The 27,955-nt window shown below is 41.9% G+C and overlaps 1 protein-coding gene and 1 long non-coding RNA gene across 8 annotated transcripts in view; one reads left to right on the top strand and one right to left on the bottom strand.

Moving 5' to 3' along the window:
* SYN2 (synapsin II) overlaps positions 1-27,955 on the bottom strand; it is a 203,980-nt gene that overhangs the window by 11,737 nt on the left and 164,288 nt on the right. Inside the window, exons 8-10 of the mRNA XM_071440058.1 lie at positions 24,967-25,041; positions 20,973-21,075; positions 14,325-14,474 (exon numbers count right to left, since the gene is read on the bottom strand). Of these exons, the coding sequence (XP_071296159.1) occupies positions 14,325-14,474; positions 20,973-21,075; positions 24,967-25,041 (328 nt within the window). The remainder of the gene's footprint in view (positions 1-14,324; positions 14,475-20,972; positions 21,076-24,966; positions 25,042-27,955) is intronic.
* Positions 592-1,215, top strand: LOC139596061 (uncharacterized). Of its 7 annotated transcripts, none has more exons than XR_011681232.1 (3): positions 592-785; positions 925-1,005; positions 1,047-1,215. It is a non-coding gene; the product is annotated as an uncharacterized lncRNA (long non-coding RNA). The 7 variants fall into 7 exon arrangements; XR_011681229.1 differs by having other exon boundaries at positions 885-1,005; XR_011681231.1 differs by having other exon boundaries at positions 592-835.

Here is a 27,955-nt window from a genome sequence, read left to right as displayed (position 1 = left end):
TACTCATGGTTTTTCAATGGTCTGTAGTAATCCAGCCCTTTCCAAGAGCCTTTCTTTCAGACACTCAGAACCTTGATACTTGCTATTAAAGGCAGGCTTTCAACCAGCCTTGTTTGCTGCCCTGAGCCAAGACCTTTAATACAATCCAGGCTCCTTCTGGAGCCCCAGTTGCTGGCAGATGAGCTGCAGACTGCTCTTCTCACCTCTGCAAGGTGCTGCCAGAGCAGCTGTGGGAGCTCCTCTCTGAGCAGAGGTGCTGGACCAGACCTGTCCTGCTCATGGATTCACCCCTCTTGCTGATTTTCTGTTTTCTTTTGCTGCCCAGCCTCCACATTCACCCCCCCTACCACCTTCTTGTAGCACAAACATGTTTTGGAATAAATCTGATCTGCAGGCAGGCTGGCTGGCTTCAAACACTGCAGGGACCAAGGGTTAAATGCAGGGTTTTGGGTTCAAAAACTGCAGGGAGCAAGGGTTAAATGTCGGATTTTATTATGGAAAATGGCCCTGCATTTTCCTCAGGGGGAAGGTCCTCATTTGGATACTCAGGGCTAAACAGCAGAATCAGGGGTACAGGAGTGTGTTTGGGATGGTTTGGGGCAGAATCAGTGCTAAACGAGTGTGTTTGGGATGGTTTAGGGCAGAATCAGGAGTGTTTTTGGGATGGTTTAGGAGCCAAAGAGCAGAATCAGTGGTACAGGAGAATCTTTGGGATGGTTTGGGGCAGAATCAGTGGTTCAGGAGTGTGCTGGGATGGTTTAGGGCAGAATCAGTGATACAGGAGTGTCTTTGGGATGTTTTAGGAGCTGAAGAGCAGAATCAGTGGTACAGGAGTGTGCCTGGGATGGTTTAGGAGCTGAAGAGCAGACTCAGTGGTACAGGAGTGTCCTGGGATGGTTTGGGGCAGAATCAGTGGTTCAGGAGTGTGCTGGGATGGTTTAGGGCAGAATCAGGAGTGTGTTTGGGATGGTTTAGGAGCTGAAGAGCAGACTCAGTGGTACAGGAGTGTCCTGGGATGGTTTAGAGCAGACTCAGTGGTACAGGAGTGTCTTTGGGATGGTTTAGGAGCTGAAGAGCAGAATCAGTGATACAGGAGTGTCCTGGGATGGTTTAGGGCAGACTCAGTGGTACAGGAGTGTCTTTGGGATGGTTTAGAGCAGACTCAGTGGTACAGGAGTGTGTTTGGGATGGTTTGGGGCAGAATCAGTGGTACAGGAGTGTGCCTGGGATGGTTTAGGAGCAAAAGAGCAGAATCAGTGGTACAGGAATGTGCCTGGGATAGTTTAGGATTACCTGAGTGAGGCGTGGTGGCTGATGGCAGGAGGAGCCCCTTTGGTTTTCATCTTGTGGAACACAATTTCCACACCCACCCAAATTCCCAAGGAGGAGGGGGTTTTGCTGTTGACAGGAACAATCTGGGGGGTGCCTGAAGGGGCTCTCCTGCTCACAGGGGTTTGCTGTTTATACACCTGCCCCCCAAAAATCCAGCTTCACTTGGGGAGGCCTCCATGAATGCTGCAAATCCACTCCAGGGATTTCTCAGCTCTGGGTAGAACAAGTGAGGATTTGGCTGCATAATGACCTTTAGGAATATTGGCTAATTACAGCCAGAGCACAAACCTCACTAATTATCTAGAATGTAAATGTCTCTAGATGTCCCTGTGGCACTTCCTTCCTTTCCACACTTACCTGAAACTGTCTCTTTGGAGTTTTAGGGGTAGAACCGGTAGAAAAAGCTTTTTATGCTTCAAATAAGTTGCATCAGGGTTTGATCAAGGCATTACCTCTTTTTCTACCTTTATATAAATGCAGATTGGATTCACAGACACTTGAATTTTGAACAGTCTGAAGAATGTTGAAATGGGTGGGAGCAAAAGCAGCAACTTGGCAGGGAAATAGCCCTTGGGCAAAAGAGATGCTAAACAGAGTCCCAGCAAAAATTGATTTGGATTTGGCTGAGGTTGAAGCCTTTGTGAACTGTACTTGGAGCACGTAGAGTTGTTTTTGGGTCTCGTTTGGTTTTCTTTGTAATGCAAGGACAGGAGCTTTTCATAGGTATTTCAATATTTGAGGGGAAAGCCATGTTTTTCAGGTCAAGAAGGAGAGAGGGATCAATTGAGAGTTGCCAAAATATGAGCTGAGTTAGAGCTCGTAAAGGAACAGGAATAAATAGTAAAACATTTAAGTAAAAAGAGAACTAAGAAAAAATGTTTTTGCTGAGGAGAGAGGTCATTGAGAGAGTTTAAGTGGAGAGTAAACAGTAAATGAGTGTTTGAAGTGTTATAGATGATGATAAACACAGGAGGAAGGGCAAGATGGCAGGTGGGATAAAAGCTGAAAATGAGATGCAGGTAAAAATGAAACGTTCTTCATCTCAGAAATGAAAACCAGCTGACTCATGAAATACAGAATGCAAAACCAGGTCTGTAAAAATTGGGAATAGCCAAGTTACTGGAGAAGGTAAAGCACTAATATTGCTTTGAGCTAAGGAATTGTCTGCTGAGGAAAGAAGCAGTTATTGAACAAAAAATACTGGGAAGGATATTAGTGGGATGCAGAACTCAAGTAGATTATGAATTAATTAGGTTGGCATAAAAAAATAGGTGTGTGCTACTAAAACCTGTAGATGATGCAGGGCTGGAAGACTGTGGGGCCAAAATATCCTAAAGAAAGAATGACATTGATCAGTGGAGCTAAATAAAATTCATAATAATTTTAATAATAATATAATTACTAAAAATAATATATATTATATAATATTATATTATTCATATAATATATAATATATAATACAATATTATTTGCATATTATATTATATTAATTATATTAATTATATTATATTATATATTTTATATTATATATAAAGATATTATAATTGTGTTAATAATAAAATTATTAATGTAACTATATTATTATAAAATATAAACTATAATTTTAACTATAATTTATTCTATAATAAGAAATAAATCTGTCACAAAGGCAGAGCTGACTCAGTAACTGAAATCTAATGGGAATGATTTGTGCCATGAAAACCTCAGCATCTCCTCACAACTCAGTGCAGCCTTTGGAAGAACCTATCTGCCTAGTTTAGTAAAATAAAGGGGTTTTATGAACAGAAACTGGGGGCAGTTTCAAGCCAAAGGCCAAAGCAAACCGAGACGAAATGCACAGAAATTGAATAAAACTGGGCTGCAAATAAGCCCGTGCTGTGTAATTTAGCAAAGCAGTGAAATCCTGAAGTGGAACCTCCAAAAATACAGAATTTCTCAGTGACTTGTAGCCTCCTGCTTTGTCCCTTGAGCGTGCAGTGAGTGGGGCTGGGGCTTTTCCTGGCTCAGAGCTTCCCCCGGAGCAGGAGGCTCTGCCCAGGAGGTGCAGCTGCCCCACTCTGGGCCCCTGAACAGCACCTGAAATGTTGGGTTAGGCTTTGTTCTACCCAGAGATGGGGTAACTGAGAGGTGGTTTAAAAACTTTTATTCTCAGTCTATGAGAAGACAATATGAGAGACAATACAGATGTTCTAATTCACACTATTATAATTAGAAGCTATTTCCTAATTACAAAACACTATCAGTGTTTGTCAGTTTGTTACCTTTTTGCTGTAGATACTTTAAAGCTAATAATCTAAAATTACTCCTCATAGGTCTTACTACTATGCATCTTTCATAGTTTTATTTCTCTAAAATATCTAGTCTTATTTACAAAACCATCCTTTAAAACTTTTTTTCCTAAATCTATTTCTCTTTCAAATCTGTCCTATTTTAGAGCATTTCTAAGTCAACATTTCTTATCTCAAAGTTTACATATAAATACATACTGTGTCAAGCCCTGAAAACTCTCTACAAATCCATTTCCCACAACAAAGATTTTGCTGTTTTTTATATTCCCTGTGGACTGAGAGAAACAGCTACAATGGAGAGATGAGATTTTAAAAATCCACCTTCCTGCTGCCTGTGCAAGGGGGACAGCAAGAGGAGAGTTCTCTCCTGATTTTTACACAATTTTGGAGTGCCCTGGCCAGCCTTGCCCTTCTGCACTGAGGGAATCTGTGTGCAAAACACACTCAACAAAAATGAGGCTAGCCTGGGGTTGCTTCATGTTGAAGTTATGATAAAGAATTCCAAAACTTGGAGCAGCTTTTGCTGTTGCCCAACCAAGTTTCCAAAGAACCTCTGCAAAACCTGTCAAGGGGCTTCCCCTGAGTGGGTAGGAAATGCCTGCTCAGAGCAGAAAACAAGCTAAACAGTGAGACTTTTACTTGAAATAGTATTTAAAAAATGCCTTGAAAAGGGATTAAAAACCCCCCAACCATTAAAGAGTATTCTAACTTTGTTTTTACAGACTGTTTTCCATTACTAGATAACGAATTACTTCCCAGACAACAGCTTCCTTCTTGAATCAGTCTTAAAAATCATAAAATCATAGAATGCTTTATGTTGGAAGGGACTTTCAAGATCTTTTTTTTTTTCCTAAAGAATATTTTTTTCTCCACCTGGGCAGGGATGCTCCCAGCAGGGCAGGTGGCTCAGGGCAGGTGAGCACCCAGCAGGAGCTCAGTGCTGCTCTCAGGGACACTCCAGCGTTTTCCCTGAGACTCTGGAACAGCTCCGTTCCCACTGTCCCTTCCAGCCCCATTTTCTGTTATCCTGCTGCACAAAAAATCACCCCATCTCTCAGTCTGATGAGCTTTCTAAAGAAGCTTCTCAGGGAAAATGCATTTCTGAAGTGCCATCAGCTAAGGGAGCTTTCTGCTTCCTTCCAGAACCAGGCGATAACTGCAATGGACGAGGAGGCTTTTGGAATTTCATCTTCAGCTCTTTTACTGCTTGAAGAAATCCGATTTCCACTTGTGCTTTTGGAGCAGTGAAGCCACGCAGTGGCACAGCAGCTTTTAGGCAGCTGTTTCCAGGAGAAGGCAAAACCAGGGAGGGAATTTGGGATGGCAGCGAGCTCCCCCGTGTGCTGACACTGGGTGTGAAGGGAGCTCGCAGCAGGGCAACAGCTCCAAAACATGGAAAAGCAGGGAAAAGGCTCCAGGAGATGCAGGAGAACATCCTGTGACTGGCAAGGTGGATTTGTCTCACCTTTCCCAGCGTACAGAGGAACCTCCCCATTCTCAGTGGGTCAGGTGGGGCTGGAAGTGCCAAAATCCTGTGCTGAGGGCTGGAATTGTGAGGAAGTTTTGACCCCTGAGCCCAGGGATTTTGGGTGATGCTGTGATGTGTCTTCTCCTCCAGTTTTAACAAACAGAAGGTTATTTTTATGGCTGTTTTGAAACGTGGGATGGCAAGAGATCCTTGCATGAACAGGAGGAGCTTAAAGGCTGCACAAGTTCACCTTGCAGAGATCCATCGGTACTGGATCCACCCAGAGCTGAAGTTTGTCCTTGGAAATGAGAGAATTTGGAAAAAATATGCTGGAGCAGCCTCAAGCCCAGTCTGAGAACTCCCATTTTGTGTTTTAGGATCACAGTGGAGTGGGAGGGGGCACAGAAAAAAGGCACTGGGAGAGACACCTGAGCTGTCCCCAAATAAAAGTGAATTTCAGGGCTCTGGTGAGAACCAGACCCAACAACCATCCACAGCTCCTCATGGTGCTGCTGCTGCCCTCAAACACACACAGGAGCTTTAGGGCTGCTCTGAGCTCTGAAAAGTCTCTGCTAGAAGCTGAAAGAAGCTGGAGGGGGATTTTGAAGCAGCTGAACACAAATTTGCTCTGCTGGCAGCTCCACAATTCCATCCCCACATTCCAGAGCTGGAAGTGTGGCTGTGTGTGAGGGCTGCTTATTTTTATTTTTTTTTTTCCTATGGAAAAATCAAGAAAAGTTGAAAATGAGCTGCTCTGGCTTTGGATTCTTCCATAATTTCTCTTGGTGCTTCTCCTTGTTTAAAGATTTTGACACACGTGGTCTTTAGTGAAAATAAACCATGGCAGGGATTTCTGGGGAGAGGGGCAGAATTCCTGCAAGTTAAACATGGAGAAAAGCCAACCCCCTCTGCTTAACTGGGTATGATTTAAAGGTCAGAGAAATCAAACAGAAAAGTCAAGTGGAGACAGGAAATAATAACAAAAAAAAGTAGAGAGGAAACACCCACCATGTTGGGGAAAGGAAGGGAGACCAAGGAAAAGCCTCCAAAATAAAAAAGGAATTTTGTGAGGTTCAGCTTAAATAAACAATCAGAGGGTAAAAATAGATGAAAAATAAGATAAAATAATTATAAAAAACCCAACAAAGGATGTTGTCTATGATAGTAATGACAGCAGCAGGACAGAGCAGAGGGGTCCAGCCTGGGCTGCCCTGGTTGTGTCTGGGGCAGCTTTTCCCTGCCCTGGGGCCATGGGCTCACTGCTGCCCTGGCTCTCTCCTGGAAAAGGATGGGCTTTGCTCTGGAATGGAATGAGGAGAATTCCTGCACTTTCCAAAAGAACTCCCATGGGACCAAAAAGCTGCTTCTCACAGAAGTCTACCAAGAACAGACAGGCCCCTCCATCCTGGTGGGCTCAGGGTTATTTTAAATCCCAAATATTTTCTTTCTCTTGAGGGGAGGGACCACGGAGTGTCAGAATTCCCAACACCACTGGAAGATTGGGAGATGGTCAGGAGATCATCTGGTAGGAGGTAATAAAAAGTTAGGAAGATCATCACTTTGTTGTGTCAATGAAGACAAAAAGAGAATGTTCATGTTGTTAGGTTTAACAGAAATGTGGAAAAGGATTTGTTAAGTATAATAATTGTTTTGTTTTTCAGTTTTATCAGTGCTTTGTGGCTTTCTGAATTAAAAAAATCAGCACTAAGGCTGAAGCACTGGATCCTACAGACAACTGAGATCATCCAAATCCTCCTGGGCCTGAAGCCTGACCCTGTCAGGGGCTTTTTCCTTTGGGATTCTCTTCTAACCAGTGCTTTGTGGGCAAATTTTTATCTTACCAAGCTTTGTTGGCTTTTCTGCAGAAATAATTTATTTTTCCAGGTATACTGCTGGTGATAGGCATTCAATAAAGAGTACTCAGAAATTAAAAAAAAAAAAATTCAGGGTACACCCAGAAAACTTCATTTAATTTGGTCAAATTTCTGTTAATGTCAGTGGAAATTTTGACCAAATAACCCAAAGCCTTTCATAGATGACCTTTAGTGTATTTTTCTATAATCTTAAGGCCATCAGATCCCTTCAGAAGGGCACCCTTGGTTATTTCTTGGCAAGTTGAACCAAGCTGAGCAGGATACCCCTTATCAGTTCTGATTAAATCACCCTCCTTTTATGGATACAATCACAGGTAAAATCCCAGAGTTTGAACAGATTTATCCCCAGTTATTTACCTGAGACTCAAACCCAGCTCTGAGCAGCTCCCTTGGCTCTCACTCCATCTGCTGGTGCAGGGGCTCAGGAAGGATTTTAAACCAATTATTTCCACTTTCACCATCAGTAAAATTCCTGCTCAGTTCTTTATGCGTTGTGTCCTTATCAATATTAAAAGTTTCAAGGTTTATTTTCCAGCATGAACTTTGTGGTTTTGATACATTGCAATACCTGCATGTGGAGTTCAAATGCTTTAAATAAATCAAACTTTGTTAATGAAACAGGGACTGGTTTGGATCCATGACCATCCCTCATGCAGCAGCTCCAGCTGGGTCCTGCCTCTCTTGGGCCCCTGTCCCTCTCATGCAGAACCTGCCCCAGCTGGGGTCGTGTTCAAAGGTGGACAAATAACCTCAGTGTAGGAAAAAAAAAAACCCTCCATCACTTTGTACTTGTGATAAATAAATTTTACTGTGCCCTAAATGTGGCCTTTTACAAGGTTGTGGTGAGCTCAGGCTCCTGCTTGTTTATTTTCTGCTGCTTTTCTTAATTCCCTGTGTTTATATTGGGACCTAAAGGAGTAACAGCTGTTCTTTTATTTTCACTAACATAAAAAGGAAGAGTTTAAAACCCCCTTTTGATCAAAATAAGCACACAAAGATAAACATTTGTGTGTGTGTATATATATATATACACCCACACACAAATATATAGTTATTTATGTGCACATTAGTGTAGCCAAATAAAATATATTCCATATTAAAATAATAATAAAAAGTAAGAAAGAAATGCATCACAGTAACATGATGAAAAATTTTCGAGTATGGAGCATTTCTGCTTTGTAAAATATACAGAAATGTAGATTTTAATGTGATAGAGCTTATGGACTAGGACGTAATACATTGTAATAATAAAGAATAGATTTATTCTAGTTATTCCCCAAGTCACATATTGCAGAAGAGAAGCCACAAGGTGTCGCTGGGATGCAAATAACCAAAACACTGCAGTGAGGGGGCACCACCTCCAGCAAACCCGACAGTTTTCAGAATGGCTTTTGACTGAAATAACCTTTGGAACGTGCTGCATTTCAGGCTGTGTGATTTCTGTGCCCCAGCAATATTTTTCTTTGCTCTTTGTGAGTTTTGATGCCAATGGTTTAGATTCTCTACCAATATGTTTAGGAAGGCATCCACAAGAACCCTGTAAGTATTTTAATAAGAAATGTAATTTATCTTACCAAGGACTATGATTTAAAAGGAATTTTATGGACCAAAAGTCCTTTTGGACTCTATTTCCAAATAACTCCATGAGGGGATCATTCCCAATAAAATGTGGTCCCTTCAGCTAAGATCAAACCAAATAACTGCATTTTCTGTCATCATAAATACTTCAGTGACTGGAAGTAAATTGCTGCTCATCAGAAGTATTTTTCTTTAAAAATTGCACTAAATTCAAGAGATGGAAGTGAAAGAGCTGTGGCTGATCCTATGGACATCCAGGAACAGGGAGTTTGCTGATGGATTGATTTTCTCTCTGGAATTCACATTTTGTTATTTACACTATGTCCACGTGTGGTTCAATTTTCTCTCTGCACATGGAACAATCAAACTGGATAAACTGCAGCATGGAAAGGGTCAGGGAATGGAGAATACACAGATTATAATTGGTTTATTAGCACTGGGCCACTCCTTTCTGTGACAGCACACAGAACCAGGATGTAGCTGGGAATGCTCTGCTCTCTTTGATGTCATCAGGCCATGGACATTGTGCCTCTGGAGCACAAATTCCTTCCTTCTTCCCTTCCATGAAGGAAATAAATCCCTTCTTCTTTCATGGGTAATGCAACAGGACTGAATGGACATTTCCCTACCAGGATTTCCCTCAGCTTCAGCTGCTCACACACCCATAAACATTTGCATTTATGGGGATTCTCATGGACAATGCCAATTTCTTTGCAGAATTTCCTCCAGCACAATTCACCTCAGGACCTGACAGGCAGCTCTGAGTGGGTGTTTGACCATTTTTATTTTTTATCCACAAATGTAATGGTCAAGGAACCAGCCAGCTCCTGCAAATCCAGAGCAGAGTCACCGGGTGGTTTAAGCTATTTTCTTGATTTTTAGGGAAAATTTGAAAGAGGGTTCTCTAAAGATCTGTCAAAAGTAGTCAAAGAGGTGAGAAAATATGGAAAATCCACAATTTTGTTGCCTGCAAGTAGAGCAGGTTTGTTAATGGAAAACTTTTCAATTCATATTCCTAGATAAAGTTCCATTTTCAGCATGGTGTGGGGTAAAACAAATGATCATGATTTGAAAAATAGAAACAGCTTCATTTTGATGGGTTTTTTTTACCACAACAGGTAGAATTTCTGAGAGTCCAAATCTCCTCCTGCCCAACTTCTCTGCCCTTTGTGCACCAGCAGAACTTGCTGCAGAGTCTGGGCAAGAGTTTGCAGATAAATAAACAAATAACATAGAAAACCTGTATTGAAGAAATCTCCCCATTCAGCTATCTCAGGTTTAATGGGTTTAACAATCCCAGGCCTGCCCTGTGAGGTTTCCCTCTGGAATTTGCTGCTCCTGGCACTGTGACAGGAGAGCTTTGCCAGAGCACTGCAGGCCCAACCATCCCCACAGGACTTGGCTGCCCAGTGCCAAACAAAGGCTGATTTTCCCAATCATTGATTTGTTTCCTGATGGATGCTTAATTGGAGTGGGGCTGATCACTGTGGGCATTTAGAAATTGAGGCATGTTTTTCTGTACAGTCACCCAGTCTGGACTGAAATAGAAACACTTCTGAAACCCCCAGATAATAAAGAAATTCAGAACCTGGCACACCTGGAGCTGCATTATTGAGCACAGGCTGCTCATTTAAAAGCAGAAGCAGCAAAACTCAGCAGTTACTCTTTGATATCTCCAGTATTTTGGTTTCTACGTGTGCACAGAGTTGATTTGGGATAAATTAGTGGCTTTGCATTTTGTGTCACCCGTAGAAATGGGCAGTGCCCCCCTGCCCTGCAGATGAACTGGCTGTTCCTCAAGAATGGGAAATAATTTCTTACATTAGGAAAGACTGCTCAAAAGTGAAAGGGGCAGCTTTGTTTTAACAGGCTGATTTTACTCTCAGCAAAACCCAGCTAAAAAAGAGCTGTGCATGAGGAGTTATCTGCTTTAAGTTCTACAAATGTGTTTCATGATTTCCCCCTAAAACTGGGAAGATTTGCAAATGGAATCTTCAGCAGAAAATCAGGTCCCCTTTTCCTACCATAAACTGGTAGAAAAAAGCCAATTTTAAGAGTCTGATTAACTGAGAGGAGCACTAACAGATATGGCAAATATTCTGAAGGAATATCTCTGGTTTTCACAGCATTTTTTGTGCAATCCATAATGTAAGGGTAGGCTAAGGAAAAGAAGATTAATGTGGAATAACATCTTGTTGCCGTCAGTAAGGGCTGAATCCTTCAGGAATAACCTAAACTAAAAAGAGCCAACCAGAATTCCACCATCCCAGAATATTCTCTCTGCATTCATCCCAAACTCTGGTTTTAGAGCAAAAACCCCTTTCCATGGACATGCTGAGTGACAGCAATGACTGAGGAATTTAAGACCCTTCTAAAGAAGCTCCTTGGATCCTGCTTTCATTCTGGACTCAGGTGGGCAGTTTTTCTTTGGGGGTGATTGGGAATTTTATTTGCATCCAACCAACAGCCAACTCCTGTGGATGACAGCAGTAACAGTGAACCCTGCTCCTCCCCTGGCTGCTCTGAAATCCAGGACAGCCTACCCAAGACCTTACATTTTCCCCCAAAATGTGAAATATCAAATGTGAATCTATTCATCTAACAGGCATGTCTGTTACTACTTTAAATTTTGATTTGTGTTGCCTTGTATTGAGTGGATAACTCTAAATTTGCCTCTTTGCTTCATTTTAATACCTGTTGCTCCTAAAAGGAACTATTTTGGCAAAAGGTGATTTATTTTTTCCCCTTCTTTCCCTCTCAGTGCCCTTTTTACAATGGACTTGAGTCACGTTGGATGGAAACTTCTCCATTGTATGTGGTTCTGTGGCTGAAACAATTTTGTGCTTAGTTTCAAGTGGCTGCAGCATAAATAGAAGCCACACCACTTATTTTTTCATGTGGGATGGGGTATTTTTATATCTTAAAGCATGATGAGGTATTTGAAGAACAAATTAGTCACTCTGCCTCAAGAACTGGTCTGTCTGAGGTAGGCCACAAAACTGTTCTCAAGTTGTTTACCTGGTGTGGAGCCTGCTGGGAGCAAAAATAGATCCTTGCTTTAGGCTTGGTATTTAGCTATTTAGGCTTGGTAATTCCTGGCTTACAGTTTGGCTGGTTCTGGTCTTCAGCTGATGCCTGTGGAGTGAGGAGGTTCAGGGCAGCACCAAAACCCTTCACAGGTCATGGGCAGGGTGGATTTGGTTCCATTTCCCTCACAGCTTCTCTGCACAAACTTTTCTAGTTCCTCACCACCCTCATTCCAAAGAACTGATGTCTAATCTAAATATCTTTGAGTCTAAAGCCATCCCCCTGCCCCTCAGTGCTGGCAAAAAAAGGGATTTAAGAGCTTTTTTAAGTACAAACCCCCCAGGTCAGCATTTGTTCCTGGCTTCTATTTAATCCCACCCAATTCCTTATCCATCCAGCAAATCCACACCTCTCCCAAATTTTCTGCTCTTTTACAAAACCACCACACTCCCCAAAGTTATTAACAGGATCACTCCAATAAACCCCATGTTTTTAAAGCATGGAAATGGAAATGGAAACACAAAGGTGGCTCCTGGGAGCCAGCTGGACCAGGGGTAGAATTCTTCCTCCACACACTTTAACCGTCAGGCCATGCAAATAAAAGAAGTGAAATGTGCATTTATTTGCAACCTTTGGCCCATGTCTTCTACTGTGCTGAACAGATTTCAGGAGCTTCCTAGATTTCTAAGGTATTTTCATGAATTGCAGCACATTAAACAAAGATGATAACTCATTAATTTCTCACAAGAACAAGAATTCTTCAGTATTATTTTTGACATCCTCAGTAAAAGGGTTTTCTATGACAGTGCTCCTTAGATTTCCATGATATTTTATATATGGGATTGAAAGGAAGCCGTACAGAGCCTGGTAATTCCCTGAACCATTGGGCAGAAACACAGCAATACTTGCACTTCTTGATTCTATCTGGAGAAAATCTCTTTGAAATATAACAAACTGATAAAATGTGTTGGTAAGCTCCCAAATCCTTGAGGTTCCAAATTCTTGAAGGAAATCTTTGTACTTAAAAGGATAGACCAAGATGCTGTATTTTAATTGAATCTTCTACTGTGCTGAACAGATTTCAGGAGCTTCCTAGATTTCTAAGGTATTTTCATGAATTGCAGCACATTAAACAAAGATTATAACCTCATTAATGTCTCTCAAGAACAAGAATCATTCAATATTATTTTTGACATCTTCAGAGCAAGCATTTTCTATGACAGTGTTTCTCAGTATTTCCATGATATTTTATATATGGCACTGAAAGGGAACAGTACAGAGCCTGGTAATTCCCTGAACCAATGGGCAGAAACACAGCAATACTTGCACTTCTTGATTCTATCTGGAGACAAATCTCTTTGAAATATAACAAACTGATAAAATGTGTTGGTAAACTCTCAAATCCTTGAGGTTCCGAATTCTTGGAGGAAAACTTTGTGCTTCAAATGATCGACCAAGGTGCTCTATTTTAACTGAATCTTCTACTGTGCTGAACAGATTTCAGGAGTTTCCTAGGTTTCTAAGGCATTTCCATGAATTGCAGCACATTAAAAAAATCATTATAACCTCATTAATTTCTCACAAGAACAAGAATTATTCAATATTATTTTTGACATCTTCAGGGCAAGCATTTTCTATCACAGTGTTTCTCAGTATTTCCATGGTATTTTATATATGGGACTGAAAGGGAGCAGTACAGAGCCTGCTAATTTCCTGAATTACCAGGTAGAAACACAGCAATACTTGCACTTCTTGATTCTGTCTGGAGATAATCTTTTTGAAATCTAACAAACTGATAAAATGTGTTGAAAAATTCCCAAATCCTTGAGGTTCCACAGGTGTCCAAAAAATTTTGTGCTTAAAAAGGATAGACCAAGATGCTCTATTTTAACTGAATCTTCTACTGTGCTGAACATAATTCAAGAGCTTCCTAGATTTCTAAGGTATTTTCATGAATTGCAGCACATTAAACAAAGATTATAACCTCATTAATTTCTCACAAGAACAAGAATTATTCAATATTATTTTTGACATCTTCAGGGTTAACATTTTCTATGACAGTGCTCCTTAGTATTTCCATGGTATTTTATATATGGGACTGAAAGGGAGCAGTACAGAGCCTGCTAATTTCCTGAATTACCAGGTAGAAACACAGCAATACTTGCACTTCTTGATTCTGTCTGGAGACAATCTCTTTGAAATCTAACAAACTGATAAATTGTGTTGGTAACTTCCCAAATCTTTGAGGTTCCACAGGTGTCCAAAAAATTTTGTGCTTAAAAAGGATAGACCAAGATGCTCTATTTTAACTGAATCTTCTACTGTGCTGAACATAATTCAAGAGCTTCCTAGATTTCTAAGGCATTTTCATGAATTGCAGCACATTAAACAAAGATTATTATAACCTCATTAATTTCTCTCAAGAACAAGAATCATTCAATATTATTTTTGACATCTTCAGAGCAAGCATTTTCTATGACAGTGTTTCTCAGTATTTCCATGATATTTTATATATGGGACTGAAAGGGAGCAGTACAGAGCCTGCTAATTTCCTGAATTACCAGGTAGAAACAGAGCAATACTTGCACTTCTTGATTCTATCTGGAGACAATCTTTTTGAAATATAACAAACTGATAAATTGTGTTGGTAAGTTCTGAAATCTTTGAGGTTCCACAGGTGTCCAAAAAACTTTGTGCTTAAAAAGGATAGACCAAGGTGCTGTATTGTAATTGAATTGAAATTTAATTTTATCCTACCTGAGGCTGCTGAGTGGCAGTGGGTCTCTGAGGAGATGGAATAGGAGTTTTGGACAGCATTTGGTTCATTTTGCTTACGACTAACTCAGTGATGTGCTGCCTGTCTTCAGCCTGGTGCTCCCCAATCAGGGGCATGGCACAGTCCATCACCTGCAAAACCAACAGGACATCAGTGCTGGGAGGGAAATCCTCCTCACCCACCCCTGCACCAGGGCAGACTGTGCATTTCCAGCAGGGCTTTTAGCACAAGTACACAACAATTGCAGGCATTATGTGTTTTATAAAATAAACGAGAGAACAGCAACTTTGCAATGCCTTCCCCTCCCCATCTTCCACAAAATGGGAAGAAAAGAACCTTCCAGAAAAAGCTTCACTCCACACCTGGGCACACACCTTGGGAACAGGGAGAGGAAGCACAGGGCTGCTAAGGACAAGGAGATTTCTCAGGCTGTGCAGTGATCTGCAGGAATTTCAGCTGAGCTTTGCTCCCTTCCCTGATTTTGGGGCTCATTCCACATCCAGGAGCTGAATTACCCCAGGGAAATGCAGAGTTCAGCTTCAGCTCCCTGGCACATTGTGGAGTTTTGCTAGGGAAATCTGGATCCAAATTGATTCATGAAAAACTTCAAAACTTTTCCAGTTTTTAAGGAATTACACTTTGTTATTATTGATAACCTTTTTAAAAAAGTAGTGTGGCTGCAAAGAATAGGTAAGGATTTCTACAGAGAAAGCAGGATGGCACAGAGGCAGATAAAAATGGGCACATTTCCATTCTAAACATGACAGGTTAATGGTGCTCTGTGGTTATTTATCACACCCATTCTGATGAATAAAACCAATACTGGATCCTCACACTTCAGTATTGGTTTTGGAAATATAATAACAATAACAAAGCTAAACAAAAATAACAAAGCAAAATAAACAAGCACTTGTTATTTCTCCAGAATATTTGTTATTTCTCCAGCATATTTGTTATTTCTCAGTGTATCCTCTTCTGCCACATCTGTGTTTGTTTCGGGGGAAATAAGAGCATAACATAACCCCAGCTATTATTCACAAGGGCACTGGGCATTCCTGCTTAGAAAAATGATAGGATTTCATTCACTTTTGAGAAGCTGCAATCCTTTTTGCATGTGCATGTCACCTGCAGTGCTGCACTCTGGTGTTTCCCACAGGTCTGGGGGGATGAATTTTATCTGAGGGTGCACAGGGATCAGTCTGAGGAGCAGGAACACACCCACATTGTGTGGATCCCTCCTGAGCTGAAAGGGATTTAGAGGCAGCAAAACTCTTCTCAGTCCCCCAACCTCCCCAGAACATCTCCTTTATTACCAAAGAACAGAGTTTTGCCTTCCTTCTTTTAGGTTTTCAAGGGTTTCTAGGAATTAGACACAGAAGTTGGGTGTTTAAAGGGATATTTGGATTTAAAAGAACATTGCACCTTGCAGTAGTTGGGAAGGATTTATTTATAAATAATATAAATTTTGAGCTTTTCAAACTATGGTGGGAGCTATAGAAATTCTTCCTGAGTGACAAAGGAAGATTTTGTTCCAGTAATGGGATTAGCTTGAAGTCCCAAATCATTTCCATGATTCTTCTGCTTGTTCATTTACAAGATTCACTGGCATTGTGTGCTGGCAACCAAAATGTTGGCAATGCTTGTGCTGGGATTTTCACATTTAGGTCTCTGAGCTTCCTCAGAGCCAAAAGGCTTGAAAATAACCCCAGAGTAAACAATGCACAATAATTGAACTCCAGAACAAATGTTTCCTTAGAAATGAATGACTGGTTTTGACTCTAGTGCCACATCAACAGCAGAGAAGAGATGTTTAATAAGTACACTGAAAGGTTCTTTAAAGTTTACCATCTTTTTTAGCAACCATAGTTTTAAGTGGAACATGCCAATGTTTTCCATTAATTGGGAGAAGAGCTGACCAACCAATAAGAGTTGATATTTCTGGAGGGGTAAAACGTAGCCTTGTAGGTTGAGTGGCCCTTTAATATTTATTTCTGCTCGCTTACTGCTATTTTAAAAATTGTATAACCATGTGAAAGATCCACTTGGTATCCTGAGCTGTTTCTTGTGAGAGGAATTTGCTTGGTGCCAGGACTGTGAAGTGTTAATGATGACTGAATGTAGATTGTTTTGGTGTGAAGGGCATTGGATGTTTGGTTCTTCACTGCAAACCATCTGATTTTCAGAGCAGGAGTGATGTGTGGGCTCTAAAAATCTCTTTTAATGAGAGCTATTTATAAAAATGTGCACCATAGGGTGCAGGTGAACCCCCCTCTTACCCAACATCAGTTAAAAGTTTCACGAGCAAAAAACTCTCCCATTGTTTACCATGCACTTGCATTAAAACAATTACTTGGAATGACTGTGAAATAAATTATCTCCAATAGATCCTGCCAAAGGATTAGGCAGGATTAAGATTTGGAGGATTGCGTTTGGACTGAATTTCTGCTCTCAAGTACTTCTACAACTGCAAGTTCACACATCAGCCTCCTTTGGGAGGTACTGCCATGGAGTGCAGCAGAACTGGTGGGAAAAGTGAAAATAAGGAGCCTTGAGGTGTCAGATCTTCATGGCCACTCCAGCAGAGAAGTTCTTACACTCAGAGGCTGCTACACTCCTCGAATGAAGAATTTTCAGGCATAGTCACAAACTGAGGCAGATTCAAACAGATTTGGCATTAAAACCAGGGCCATTTGTCCTTACCAGCCCATCACTTGGAGAGGTTTTGACCTTGTTAAAATCCTTGGGTTTGTTGTTGCCACAGAGGCAGAAATATTGTTGGCCAAAGATGTGGCAACAGAGCCCCTCTGGCACTCCCTGGCAGAGCAGCTGAGATCCAGGTGGATGCTTTATCTGGTGATTTTTAGTGTGTTTTCTTTTGCTTTCACAGAATACAGTCAATTTTCATTCCTGGTACAAGAGTTAATGACAACTGTTTTATATTTTGATTTTATATAAATGTATCTTAAGAATATTTTGGGCAACACCAACAGATTTTAAATCCTGTGAGTGACTACAGGAATGTCAGGCTGGCATTTCCCCCCCTCAGAAGATTTGACAAAGTTTAAACATACACAAAGCTCCCTGTTTATAAATAGTCTATTTACAGCCTGTGCTAGATTTAAAATCTCATTTAAACCCAGCCAGTTTTTAGTTCAGCATATAGTTCAGCTATTTAAAATATTGGAGTTTCCCACTAAGAGGATTTCACAGAAAAAAAAGGACATCTGTAATTTATAAAATCAAATACATTCCTTTTGCAGATGCCAGTAAAAACATGGGTCACTATGAATTACAGTCCCTTAATTCATATCTCTGTGAACTTGCATTTTTATATCAATGTATTTTCATTTCAGTAGTCACTTCCTTGGGATGAATTTCTCTTATCACCCAGGGACTGGCTGTAAATATTAGTGGGAAAGGTGAATAGCTAAAATTTGGGGTACAAGGCTGAGATTGGCCACCCAAAGAAGAGAAATTCTGTAATTAGGAGGGGAAATGGGAGGGGATTTCTAAAGGAGCCAGAGCAATTATAAAATATCAGTAATTGCAAAGTGATCATGGTGTTTGAGGGAGAAATTCCCACACCCAGCTCTGCTGCTCACCCCTAAGGATTGGGATGAGCTGGGCAGAGGTTTGGGAAGGGCTGGGAAAGGCAGAGCTGGGGAGGTGAAAGGAAGGGCAAAGGTAAAGAATGCTGTGGATAAAGTGGGGAAAAGGCATTTCCCAGCATGCTGAAATACAAGAGGAACACCATGGAGCAGCAGCCAGGGGGCTGTCAGTCAGTCAGTCAGTCTGGCAGGACAGATGGACCTCCTGAGGGAAAAGCCCAGGAATTCCAGGAGGAAACAGGAGAAATGGTAAGTACAGGGAAGGGGGAGTTAAATCAGGGTGATTTTGAAGGTCCATGCTTGGCAGAGTGAGAAATGGGCAAAACCATTCCCTTTGATGGGTGAGTACAGCAATGCTCCAGAGCAGAAATTACGAGAGACTTCTGAGTTTATCAGAGATCACAGTGGGATTTCACTCCCTCCCTGAGCTGAGCAGAGGAATTCTGTCCTGCATGGGAGCACAGGAGGAGTAGCTGAGCTTCTGAAGAATTCGAGGCCAAGAGCAGAACTTTCCATACAATTGTGCACAAACGCTGCTTCTTCATTTCCTCCGTTGGTTTTCAGTGGAAATTTTCTTCTTGAAATCCTTTCTAAGTCAAAAACACCACTTGGGAGCTAATTTTAACTTAGCTCTGGGCAAAGTGAAGCAAGTGGGAAAGACACCTGCAGCAGCTCATTCAATCTAAAACAAAATTTGGGAGACTTCTGGGAGGCCACTCTGAAGGATTCTCTTACATTTGTTCTCTTTTACTGCTCTCATCACCACTCTGAGCTTTTATTTACTTTCCCAGAGCTTTGCTTTTCCAAGAATGAAACAGGAAAGATAATATTCAGTGGGATCAGAAATACAAACAATGCTCTGCTCCTTCTAGTACTGAAACCTCAGAAGTGTTAATTTTACAAGGGGAAAAGTCCTTATATTTAAGAAGTTGAAAGTTTAATGGACCTTGATTTGATGTCTCATCAGGAAGAAGAGGGGAGGCAGTTAAATTGCTGCATGTTGCAGTGATGTGTTAATAAAAATCCTGTTTCTACAGCTTGTCTGATGCTTGGCAGCTGAGAATTCCCGTTGAGGGGGAAAGAGCAGACACCAAATGAAGAGATGAGGCTGTGACACAGAATCATAACTTGGCCCTCATCCTGATCAACCTGACAGCCCCTCTGCTTAGCTGAGCCATCCTTTAATTAGTTCATTCCTCCCTAGGAGGAGTTGGGAGCCAGGTCCTTGGAGGAGGACAGGAAAAACCACTGTTCTCCTCTGGAGGAGGCAGTTTGGTCCAGGGAACCACACCAGGTCTAGAAAAGGCAAAAATCTCTTACATCCCTCACCTACAAATCTGCAAAGAGCCCAAACGTTCACAGAACAACACAGGTGGTTTTGGGCTTGAATAATATCACTTCAGCATTTTGTGCTCTTCAGCAAAACTGGAGATGGCAGTGTTCTGGAGAGCAGGAAACTGGTCTGGATACCTGAAGAAAACTTGGGTGGAATTCTCTCCTAATTCCCATTCTCTGCCAGGGTGGGTGACACACACCTGTGTCCTCCTCCTGGAGGTGACACTGGCTGAATGTGCCAAGTGAAAATCAGCAAGAACAAATCTGCCACCGTTATTTCACCCATTAGGGAATCTGTGTGTTCCTTGTCAGGTGAGCTCTGCAGGACTAAGATGTCAGCGGTACCCAAATCCTCATTTCTTCCTATTTTTTTTTTCCTTGCTTTTTACCTATTTTTTTCCTAAATTTTTCTTCATTTTTTCCTCATTTTTTCCTTGTTTTCTCCTCATTTTTTTCCTGTAGCTGCAGCCAAGGATTTCTGGACTGTCTGTCCTGCTCAACTCTCTCGAGTGCATCATGCACGTGCCAGCCTTAATAACTTTTATTTTCCCATTCTGAAAGGACACAAAAGGAGAACATTTTCCCTATCTTGGTGCAGACAGTTTCCCCCTCTTCATTGTAAAAATTGCAGTGTAAGAACTGTTGATATCCTAATTTTTCCAGATGTTCTGGTGGATGTGAACTTTGCAAGCAGCACCACATTTCAATGTCTTTTATAGATTCTAAACGTCCTTGCTGATGAGCATTCCCATCTCCAGGACAATTCAGCTGATTCCAGACAACAGCAGGAATTATCACACTTCCATCCACTCTTTTTCTTTCTTTTTAATTGCAAGGTCTAGTCTGCACCCTGATTAAAATGCTCTGCAGCTCTGAGAATTCTGGGGTTTAGAAATTATGTCTGCCTGTGGCATGGAAAATCAGGGGATTTGTTGAGTAGCAGGCTCAGTCCATTACAGAATTTGTAGGGGTTATTTCATTTTTTAAAAGCTTGCCCTTTTTGCTTTATCAACTTTTTTTGGAGTGAGGAGATTCTGGAGATCCTTGCCCACCTACTAAATAAAATTCTAGGAATGTGGAAGGTGCTGAAGAAATTGTGATAGGAAAGTGATGGTAACTTGTTTTATGGCTACACAAAATGATATTTCTCCATAAAAAAACCTCAAAGGAAATGAAAAACTTCAACTTTTCAAAATTACCTACAGCAGAAACTTCTGATTCACAAGGATTTAGATCTTCAGGGCAATATTTAGGCTACAAAAAAAATAAAGTCAAGTTGTTTCCACTTCATCCTTAATCTCCCTTTCCAGGGCAAGGTATAATTTTGTTGGGGTTCCCTTGGGATGGAGCTATCTATAAACCTTCCTGGAAAAGCTGCTGAGGCTGCTCAGGAAAGAAATCATCAGGGTTGGCAAAATGGGCCATCCACATTTGGCTTTGTTTTGCAGTTTGTGTACATTTCCTCCAACACCAAGAGACATTCCCATCCATAGGGTTACATTTTCCAGCAAGTTTTGCCACTAATTTGGACCTGTGGCTTTGTAGCATGATTGAAACAGTGCTCAAAAATACACAGCCTTGCCTGAAAGACAAATAAGCCAATGCCCAGCTATCAGAAAGGTTCTTTCCTTGCCTGTTTGTAATAAGTAAAGGCAGATATTGAATAAAAAAAGCAGGATTTCTTACCTCAAAAATATAATCTTTTCCATCCTTCCCATGTACAGCTTTAACAGCACAGATGTCCAAGCCACCAAATATTTCAGAACAGGTGTCAACCCAAAGCTTGTACCTGTTTCACAAAAATAATTTGCTCTGTGAGTGTCTCATCAGGCTCTTGATTTTCTAGAGGCTCACCTAATAATGTATTCAATATTACATTCACCCTAAATCCAGAATTTTCACTACATTGGATGGGTCTGGCTCTCGTATCAGGAAAATGAATGAGAAGGCTCCATCCTAGATTGTGGCCCAACTGTTTTCTAAAGGAGCCAGGCTGGTTTTATTGTTACAGCACTGAGCAAAAGGAGAAACCCAGGCAGGAAAACCCTTCAGGTGATGCAGAAGGACATGACAAAAATATGACATTATGGGGGTAGTGGAACAAGCAGACAAGGGTTATGTTCTTCATGTTGGGCTACAGACAGCTACAGCACAACTCAAGTGGAATTTAAAGAATTCCAAGGAATTCTACAACTCCTAAAAAGGCAATTTCATACAGAGTTGGGCAAAGAAATTCTTCATTTTATTTTGTAATGTCATAGTAAGAGACGGAGGGTGGACTCTTCACCCATCCTACCAGCAGCAATATGATTTATTTTCATTTTTTCTCCATGAATAGAGACCTTATCTGACCAACAAGGGGATGGGAAGGAATTAATTCAGAAGAAGAGTGAGGCAATTCCTGTAATTCCTGTAGCACAAGCTCCGAGGGCCCAAAGGCACTGGGGATGTTCAGTGACCCCACAGGCCTGGGCAGGGAGGAAATGATCCTGGAATGATGCAGGGTGATGTCACCAACTGAAGGGCATGATTGGCTAAAAACCCCCATTTTTAAAGCATTCATTGATCATGAATTTTCCTCTTAGCTCACTGTTGAGTCTAAAGCAGAGCTATTTCCTCTTCCTGCCCCTCTCCTGCTCCAGCCCTGATGATGGATTTGCCACCTCATAGTATTTTCCACAGGAAAACAAAACCCTGCTGTAATAAACAAAGCATTTGATTTCATTGTGGGATCAAAGGAAATTCCTTGCTGGGCTGAGAGTCTGATTCATGTATAAATATCTTCAGTAACAGCATCCTTTCCAAGTAAACTTATTGAGTCACATTCTTTATATTTTCTTATATCAAATCTGTTCCAATGGAAAAGTTTTGCTTTTAAGCAGAATACAAAGAAATTGATTTGAAAAGATCCTGATGGTAATATCTTAGCAATGAAAATATTTTTTTTTTCCTGTGAGAAACATGGTTTTTGTCCAATATAAGAGGGTTTTTTGGATGCCTGACAATTTCAACATCTGTAGATGCACTGGCTGACTGGACTTTTTGCATGCACTTGCTTAGAAATAATTTATTCTTTTTTGGCTGTAAAATATTGTGTATCTTAGAAAGTCACAGGGACAACAAAACTTGTCTTGAACAGTAAATATCTGGACTTGAAGTGGAAACAAAACCGAGGACATTTTCTCTAAAAGGCTGCAACATCAATCAGATTTCTGAAAGTATATTTAATAGCCCATCTTCTGCCAACAAACACAGAGCTGGAAAAATCCATTTGGAAAGAGAGGTTTTGGATGGAGCAGCCTGGAGTGTTTGAAACCCAAGGCTTGCACAGTAGGTTTGACAAAAGGTCATGGGCCCTCTTTTCCCAGAGCCAGGGGGAGAAGCAGCAGCAATAAAGGATAAAGGTAAAGGATAAAGATAAAGAATAAAGGTAAAGGATAAAGATAAAGGATAAAGATAAAGGATAAAGATAGAGGATTGCTCCCAGGGGCAATACCAGCTGTGCCAGGGGAGGTGGGCACAGCTGGCACAGCTCTCTGGGCAGCAGGAGCTCTGGAAATGAGGGGTAAATGAGGAATTGTGGCCCCTCTCCCTGTCCCTTCCTGCTCCTCTCTTCTTTCTTCTCTGAATTTCTCCCCTGAGGTTTGTGTCCAGCCAACAATGCCCACCAGGCAGTGCTTCCAAGGCACTTCCTGCCCATCCATATTAAACCCCAAATGCAGCAGGTCTGATGGGGTTTGCTGTGCTCTGAGCCTGCTGCAGCCCTTCAGAAAAGTCTCTTTTCCCCACTCCCAGAGGAGCAGGGCTCTGCCTCACCCCCCTTTCTCTCAGGGATCACATTCACCTTTCCCATGCTTTTGGCCCCACCAACACAAAGGAAGGTTGGTTTTTGTAAAGGATAAAGATAAAGGATTGCTCCCAGGGGGCAATTCCAGGTGTGCCAGGGGAGGTGGGCACAGCTGGTGCATCCCTCTGGGCAGCAGGAGCTTTGGAACAGGGGGAAATGAGGAATTGTGACCCCTCTCCCTCTCTCTCAGGGATCACATCCACCTTTCCCATGCTTTTGGCCCCAGCAGCACAAAGGAAGGTTGGTTTTTGTAAAGGATAAAGATAAAGGATTGCTCCCAGGGGGCAATTCCAGGTGTTCCAGGGGAGGTGGGCACAGCTGGCACAGCTCTCTGGGCAGCAGGAGCTTTGGAACAGGGGGAGATGAGGAATGAATGGTGACCCCTCTCCCTCTCTCTCGGGGAACACATCCACCTTTGCCATGCTTTTGGCCCCAGCAGCTGAAGGAAGTTTGGTTTTGTTGGCCGGTGTATTAATGGGAAAATCCCCATTCTGCTCTAATTGACTCCACAGAGAAACAGGAGCAGGAGCAGAGCTCAGGGAGCATTTCCAGCATTCCCAGCAGGAGCAGGGCCAGGGGAGCATTTCCCATCCCTGGCACTGCTTTCCTGGGGGCACAAGTGGAGCTTGTGTGTTCCAGCAGCCCAGGGGCTGTAATTACACAGCCCAGAGCTCACGGTGCCTCCCCTCCAGGAACACACAACATTCTGCAGGGAGCTGGGAGGGAATGAGAAAGAGAAAATGATGTGGCTGCAGGCCATGCCCAGAGGGGAGATCACTGAGGACACAGTCTAGACAGGGCAGGGAGCTGGAATTCCCGTCTTTCTTGCTTGTTTTCACCTTTCCAGGGCAGGCAATGATTCTGTTCCTGTGTCTCCCTCAGCTCGTAAGAGGCACCAAGTTGTAGGTTCCAGGCTTTAAAAAAAAGCCCCAAACAAACAACCCCACAAGCCAGGATTACTGTTGAACTTTAAAATACCTTTTAAATTCCACTTTCACTGCACAGAGTTTATTTCAGCTTCCACTAGTGGCAGCCTTTGGAGAAGCTGAACAGCAGAAAATCCACAGCCATTCAAAAGCCTCTGTGATTTTGTTTTGCAGGGAAAAGAGGTTTATGGGTTGTGGAGCAAATGAGGGGGAATGAGAAAAGAGTTCTGAGCTTCAAAGTGCTGCTGCATGAATGTTTTCAACTGGACTGCAGGAATTATCCAGGATAAGAATGGGAAAGAAAAGGAAAAGCACAGTAAACCAAAGTACAGAGCTGGAATGATGGCACAGGGGAAATAAAGCTTCAGTGTATCCCAGCAACAGGGGAAAAAGCCTCACAGTTCACTTCAGTGGAAATTTATAAAATGAAAAGTAAGGAGTTTGGGATTGAAAGTAGAAAAGAGAAATGGGATTTCAAAAAGCAAAGTGCAGACTGGAGTGCTTGGTTATGTAGGAGGATGGTAGGATGTAGTAGGAGGAAAGTTTACAAGAGGTGTGAGACTGGTGGGTAAGAGAGGGCAAATGAACCAGGAGAAATCACTGACAGGTTAATGGTGAAATTCAGTTTTCTGAAGGGAATTCCAGACATTTTGTAGGAGCAGATGTGGATGTAGGAGCCCAGGGGCTCATGTAGCCCCCCAGGCTGTGAGTGTGGGTGGGTAACTCTGAAGCCACGTGGAACTCCTGCCTCTGCTCTTTGCCCTGACTGAGAGATTCCTTTCCCCCAAATGAACACAATGCATGCACTTACTGTGACCTGTGTGCCAGCCATGGCACTCTATAAAAATCCACTTCAAATAAAACTCTGTTAATTTTTTAATTACCTTTGACACCAGACTCCACTTACTTATCTGACATAGCAATTTGTTCCAGCATGGCAGAGCCCGTGTTTGTCTTCCAGTTCCCAGATATGGAAGTTCTCCTGAAAGGGGGAAAACATTACAAAGGCAGCCAGTGGTTTCACATTGCCATCACCAAATGCCTCTGCTTTTGCCATGAGTGCAGCAGCAGTGTTGACACCTTTCCCCCAGCTGGCAGCTTGTAACAGAGCATCTGAACCAGGAGGGGTTGTAAGAGCATTGTCAGGAACACACTTTGTACTGGAGGTACAAAGAATGGCTGGGAAATTTCTGTTCCCCATTTATTTATTTAAGTTGTTTTCTAAAAACCCAGCCTGCTTTGATGAAGGGGCAGTGTTAGAAACGAGCTGGTGCCCACTACAAAGGCACTGAATTATCTGTAACACACTGGCACTGCAAAGGTAAATGTCAAGAAGCTTCAGCTTCTCCTTTCAAACCCACCCCACTGTGCCCCAACACTCAAAAAGCAACACATTTATATTTCTAACACCTCTGAAGTGATTTCAGGTGTGTTTTGGAGCTGCATTTTGGTTCCTCCTCCAGTGTTCACTCTTTGCTATTTACTGATATAACCTAAACACTCTGTGTCAGTTCACCTTCTTGTATTTAACCTCTAAGAAAGAAAAAAATCCATGTGAAGGTTTTTTCCCTCTCAAACCTTAGGAGTGCTCCCAGGGCTGGGAAGATTACTGCTTTGTGAAAGCCAAATGCTGTACTGGGAACAGGCTATGCATACAAGTTATGAAGTGTTTCCAGTTAGGAAAATCAAGGGAACATCTGCAATGCATTAAAAGTGGATCAGGCAGCAGCCAGAGCTCCCTCTCCATTTCCCATTAAGTTAATTACGAGGGTCAGTAGCAATTGTGGGGGAATGTTGACTTTTCTCTGGGACCCTCATAAAATTTAAAGTTCTTCTGTGATGCCATGTCCTGTGTTGTGGAGAGAAAAGAGAGATGGGAAGGGGAAGGGGAAGGGGAGAGGAGAGGAGAGGAGAGGAGAGGAGAGGAGAGGAGAGGAGAGAAGAGAAGAGAAGAGAAGAGAAGAGAAGAGAAGAGAAGAGAAGAGAAGAGAAGAGAAGAGAAGAGAAGAGAAGAGAAGAGAAGAGAAGAGAAGAGAAGAGAAGAGAAGAGAAGGTGCTCGTTGAGTGCTGTGTGTAAGGAAACCTTACCCAGCAGAGAGGTTGTGTTGTGATTTCTGCTCAGTTTTTAAGGTATATACATGTGCCTGCTTAAAAATGAATAATTTTAGGCTCATTACTACTCTACACAGACATTTGGCATCAGAGAGAAAATCCCATAAATCACAGTTCAATCCTCTTGCAGATTTCTCATGGGAATTCATCAGAATGCAACCTTTTAGGTGTCTTTTAGGTAGGAAGATGTGACAAAATCAAGGGAAATAGTTATCCTGAAGGCTTTTAGCCAGTATTTAGCTCAAGATGCTCAGCTGCAGTGATGGAATCCCAGCACCACTGACTAGAGAGGCAGAGATGGCCAGATTTAAGCCCTTTTTTCCCTCCACTCTGAGAAAAGCTCCTGTGGAAGTCTCCAAGTGGGTGCTTGGCTGGCTGTGAGGATGCTGCAGGGGTCAGAGCAGGGCTGGGGAGTGCTGTGGGCACAGAATTCACTGGTGGGATCTCAGGAGATTGTGGGTTTGACACAGACGAACTCCAGAACGAGAGATCATGATGAACTGATCCAAAACTACCCACCCAGACACCCGCAGCCCTAGAGATGATTTCTGTAATTATATATATGAAACATGTAGGTTTCCCACCCTTCTTCACTTCTGATAATTGCCAGGAGCCTTTCACATCATTATTTCCTCCTCTTTAACCAAACACTGAACAATAAATAAAACAACTCCTACACCTTTAAGTGCTTTACACTAAGGCTTAACATGTTTGTACTCAATTTGGTCTTTGCAAGAAGGAAGAACTGTTTTAGAATTGCTAAACAATTCATAGTAACTTGAGCTTCCCCTTTTCCAACACCTTCCTGCTTTATTTAGTAGCATTTGCAGTATCCAATCCAAATTGCTGGGACAGGGACTTATCATCAGAAAAATATGTAGAAATGTCTGCCTACTATTCTTGGGTAGGCAGCCTGCTCTGTGGTTTGATCCTCCAGCACTATTCCTTTGCTTGATGTGCTTTGCTTTTGGTTTATTGACCTTTTGATCAAAGAACTCTAAGCCTTGGGCTCACAGTCCTGCTTTTGGAGGGGAGATTTAGATACAGAGCTTTTGTACTCCTGTTTTTCTACATGGTGTGTGACCCTTTTAAACTGGATTTCCTTGAAGTCAGCTGAACGCTGCCCGGGTGCCCAGGGCAGTTAAGTGTGTGTCACACAGCCTCCAGAGGGGCTGTGGTATTTACAGGGATCCAATCCTGCTTTTTTGGCCATAATCTCTACTGACAGACGATAAGCACCAGTGTTTGGTGACTCATGGATCCACTTAAACCACAATTTCCCACAGAATTATAAACCCGAGGCTCTTAATAACTCTCTTTAAACTACAAAAACAAATGTTCAGCTGGTATTTTTTGTGGTGGCTCTCTAAGTGCTCTGTTCCTGTGTCACAGAGCAAAATGAGAACCAGCTGTAGAACAATATTCTACTGACATCATGTATATGTATGTGCACATGAAGAATTCTTCAGACATTTGGTAAATCTTCTCCTTTCCACGCTGCTTTGTAATAACGAGTCCGTATTTCATTTTGGGGTGTGATTTAAGTGCATGAAAGAATCTGGAGAAAAAAAAATGATCACTAGGCTTTTAGCATTTGGATGAACCCAGAGTTTCTGAGCAGAAACTTAAAAATAAATAAAAAGGTAGGAGGAACAGGCTGTCATTTTAACTTATTTTTGCTGTCCCTTAGGCCAACTGCTTCTTCTGCAGACAAGAAACATTTATGTTTCAGAATGATAAATTTACCATGGTTGACTCTTCCAAAATTATTCCTGATGCTGAAC

The sequence above is a fragment of the Agelaius tricolor genome, unplaced genomic scaffold, assembly GCF_023055355.1.
Source record: "Agelaius tricolor isolate 1412-34295 unplaced genomic scaffold, bAgeTri1.0.p SCAF_14, whole genome shotgun sequence".
NCBI classification, from domain to species: Eukaryota; Metazoa; Chordata; class Aves; order Passeriformes; family Icteridae; genus Agelaius; species Agelaius tricolor.
Note: the sequence above shows the minus strand (reverse complement) of the source record. Positions and strands in the feature narration are given on the sequence as shown.